Source organism: Camelina sativa, chromosome 16 (genome assembly GCF_000633955.1).
Source record: "Camelina sativa cultivar DH55 chromosome 16, Cs, whole genome shotgun sequence".
NCBI classification, from domain to species: Eukaryota; Viridiplantae; Streptophyta; class Magnoliopsida; order Brassicales; family Brassicaceae; genus Camelina; species Camelina sativa.
The window spans coordinates 6,634,119-6,637,609 of NC_025700.1; the positions used below are offsets into that span (position 1 = coordinate 6,634,119).

At 32.0% G+C, this 3,491-nt stretch overlaps 1 protein-coding gene across 1 annotated transcript; it reads right to left on the bottom strand.

The window, feature by feature from the left end:
• LOC104750023 (zinc finger protein ZAT12-like) lies at positions 1-747 on the bottom strand. Its single transcript, XM_010471750.2, has one exon. The coding sequence runs from the start codon at positions 673-675 to the stop codon at positions 211-213; it is 465 nt and encodes a 154-aa protein (XP_010470052.1). The 5' UTR covers positions 676-747; the 3' UTR covers positions 1-210.

Consider the following 3,491-nt stretch of genomic DNA (forward strand, 5'->3'; position numbering starts at 1 on the left):
GAATTCAACAAAATGATTATTACTAAAACAGACCCTATATATTAGTTCTTAAAAAATAATATATAACTCGACAATATGTATCTATACATGATGGTATACCATAAAGTTTTTATACAAAAATTACTGAAACGTCTAAAGAAATAAAAGTATTACATGAAATAAACTTACTCTACACAAGTATACCTCCCAAAAAAAGAAAAAAGAACAAAATTAGAAAATCAACCTCCCAAGCTCCAACTTCAAATCTTCGTTCTCTAAAGGCGTCAAGTTCAAATCCAAACACAAAACCCTCTTTCCATTACCACCGCCAGACTTCTTCATCGTCACCGGCGCCGTAGCAGGAGCCAAACTCCGGCCACCTCCTCCTCCTGCTCCACCTCTATGCTTCCTCATGTGACCACCCAAGGCTTGCCCTACGGCGAACTCAGCACCACATATGGGACACTCGTGTTTCACCGGTTTGACTCTCTTGGGAGAAGGAGGTGCGTGGCCTTCAAGTGCTGCCGATCGCCTGTGGCTGGCTCGATGGCCTCCCAAGGCTTGAAACGACGGGAACTCTTTGTTGCATGTCTTGCACGCAAAAACACGGCTTTTGGTGTCGTTTTGATGATTCTTTGATAGAAGAATCAAACAACTAGCCATCTTGTTTATCATCTCCATATCTGATCTTTCCATTTTAATTGATCTGAAAAAAAAAAGAAACGAAACTCTTTGTTTTGGATGAGAGATGGAGAAAAAAATGAAAAATGAAACGAAGACTTTGTTGAAAAATGTATTTTTTGATCGTGTTTTTATAAGCGAAAAAAAACTTAGCTTAGCTTTTTTTGCATTGACTTTTTTTTTGTTTGTGATACAAAGTGCTGAAATTCTTATTTTACCCTTTCTTCCTGCTGAACAAACACCTTTTCGTTGACCCTCCACGTTCAATAATAGTTTCGTGTTATTCTAAACAAAAATAGCAAAAATATAATAATAACTGACTATTCATTTGATTGTTTACAAATCATATATATTTAGTATCATGTTCAACTGCTAAACGAGACAGACATGTAAACAGAATCTATAAGGCCATAAGTTACTGCATTTACTTGTGTATATTTCATTATTTGTTTCATCGACCAAATAGAAGATTGTAGCAACTGAAAGTTAGATTTATAGAAATCTCAACAAATGAAAGTTTGAAGATATCTAACGAAATTTCACGTAATATCAATTAGTTTTGTATAAGTAATTCATTAAATATAGCAAAGATCCAATTGTTTGACCCAAAGTTTATCAAAGTGATCAGCACTTTAGAAAGTAATAAACTGCATTACAAAAATTGCGGTATGATTAAAAAATAATGGAAGATATTTTATAAGCTTATGATGTTGTTGGTACCAACCAATGCTAATGGGTAATACAGCTGCGTTTGCCACAACACATATATTGTTATCATTCATAATGTAACCATCAAGAGAATCAATAATAATAAAAATGTTTTGTCAACAAGTAACTATGGTTTAATTAATATCTGAAAGTGGGATTATAATTTTATGGTGGATATTATTTAATAAAAATTAAAGATAACACATAAGGTGTTGTACACTGGTCGATCTTTCTTGGAGAAACCATGACCATGCATGTCTTGTGTTCGCGTCTTACCAGCCATAAATCTATAAATATGGACGTATCAAAGGATAAAGGGGGTTAACTTACTAGCTTAGAACCGTGGCTCAAAGAAACATTGGTTGTGATATCTTCTTCTAGTCCCAAAAGACTCATCTGATTTTTTTTCCAAGACTTTTAAAAAGAAACGATTATATTAAGAAATGGGTATTTTGGTAATTGAAGAACAAGTACGGTAAGACTTTTTGGTACGGCAAGTTGCGATTGAGTCACAGAAACGTCATCGCCTACCAAACCCAAACGACGAGAGGAAACAAAATAGTCGTGAGTCAGACGCTCTAGAGTGTTTTACTATTATAAAACCCTCTCTTTATCCCCAACTCGCACTTTCACACGCGTGTGACTCTTTAATCAAACTTTTTACTATTACCAAACTTCTTTTCCACCTTTTTGTTTTGTGTTTCCTCTCGTGTAGATTAGATCAATCTACTTCATTTCAACATCATCACGCATGAAAACTACCTTACGTGTTTCGTTTATCTTGTATGTTTTAGGTGCGTAAATTTAATTCTTAATGACTCGAAACTACATTTTCTGAGTTCATACCTTACCTATAAACCAAATTCAGATATTCACGTTCTATACTGAACCATACATTTTTTTTAATATATATTACTTTTCATTAGATAAGGTGAACAATAATTTATGAAGATGGTAAAGTAAACCGATGTCTTAAATCAAAGAAAAAAAAATAAAGTAGTGGTTTTTAATATAGTTTGCAAGCTCACAAATGTATGTAGACATTATGACTACATTTAATATTATTTTTCATTTCTCTTTATTTAAAGTTTTTATGGTCGGTTACTACAAAAAGGATGTCCTAAATATATGGTACCAAAACCTTTCACTTAAGAATATAGAAATTGGTCAAGCAAGCTATATGTACAATTTTAAATTATTATAACTAATTCAGTGACTTATTCTCCAATATATAGCACGTATTAATACTAATTTTTTAGAATAGTAAATTTCTGATTTTGACAAAAAAAAAGATTATATTTTTGATGTTCTTATATTTTAGCCTTTTAGGTAGAGTGGAGAAAACATATATTAATTTTATATTTTTTTATAAGATTAATGATTTTTATTTTCAGAAAACTGAAATGATAAAGTTATAATATTATTTGACTTATTATACCGTATTTCCCGAAAATTTGAAAACTTAATTTTGATTAAGTCTTGCTTTGATTTGGATGCGTTTGGGTTCAATTTTTCTTTAGTCCTTTTAATTCGACATTAATACTTCTTTTAGTTTTGTTGCATGAATCACATGGGGTTTCTGTGCAAGATGGACATTTAATATTTTTCAAATTGTCTAAAATCTATTCTCGTAAAAGAATACAAAATAGTAACCGATGGAAAATAAAAATTGCAACAAAAAAATCCGTACACGAAAGTACATAGGCGCGCGTGAAGTTAAGTGAAGAAGATTAAAATAGAAAAAAGTCCATGATCCACGCTGCCCTTTCACAAAAAGAAAAAAAAAAAGGCTGAACATTAAAATATTTGAAATCACATTAGTATTTTAGTATACAAATTCTAAGATTCTAGACTCAAATCTCTCTACGGAGAGTCTGAGATTTACCTAATTAATAAATCATGATCCCTTTCGTGCTTTACAACTTACGTGGATCATTTTGTCTCACATAATTAGATTTTAAGATTGTGTTTAAATGAACTAACCGTTTTGACTCCAAATTCGTCCACAGTCAAAGAATTAGTGCCGTACGTGTCATTGTTAGTTTCGGGTTAGTAAGATGTCCAATCAGATTCTCAAGTTTGTCTAGGTGTTAAGAAGTATACCAATCAAATTGGAACCAACT

Bases quoted from the DNA above. Each gene is read 5' to 3' on its own strand.
- LOC104750023 (XM_010471750.2), bottom strand. From the start codon at position 675: ATGGAAAGATCAGATATGGAGATGATAAACAAGATGGCTAGTTGTTTG.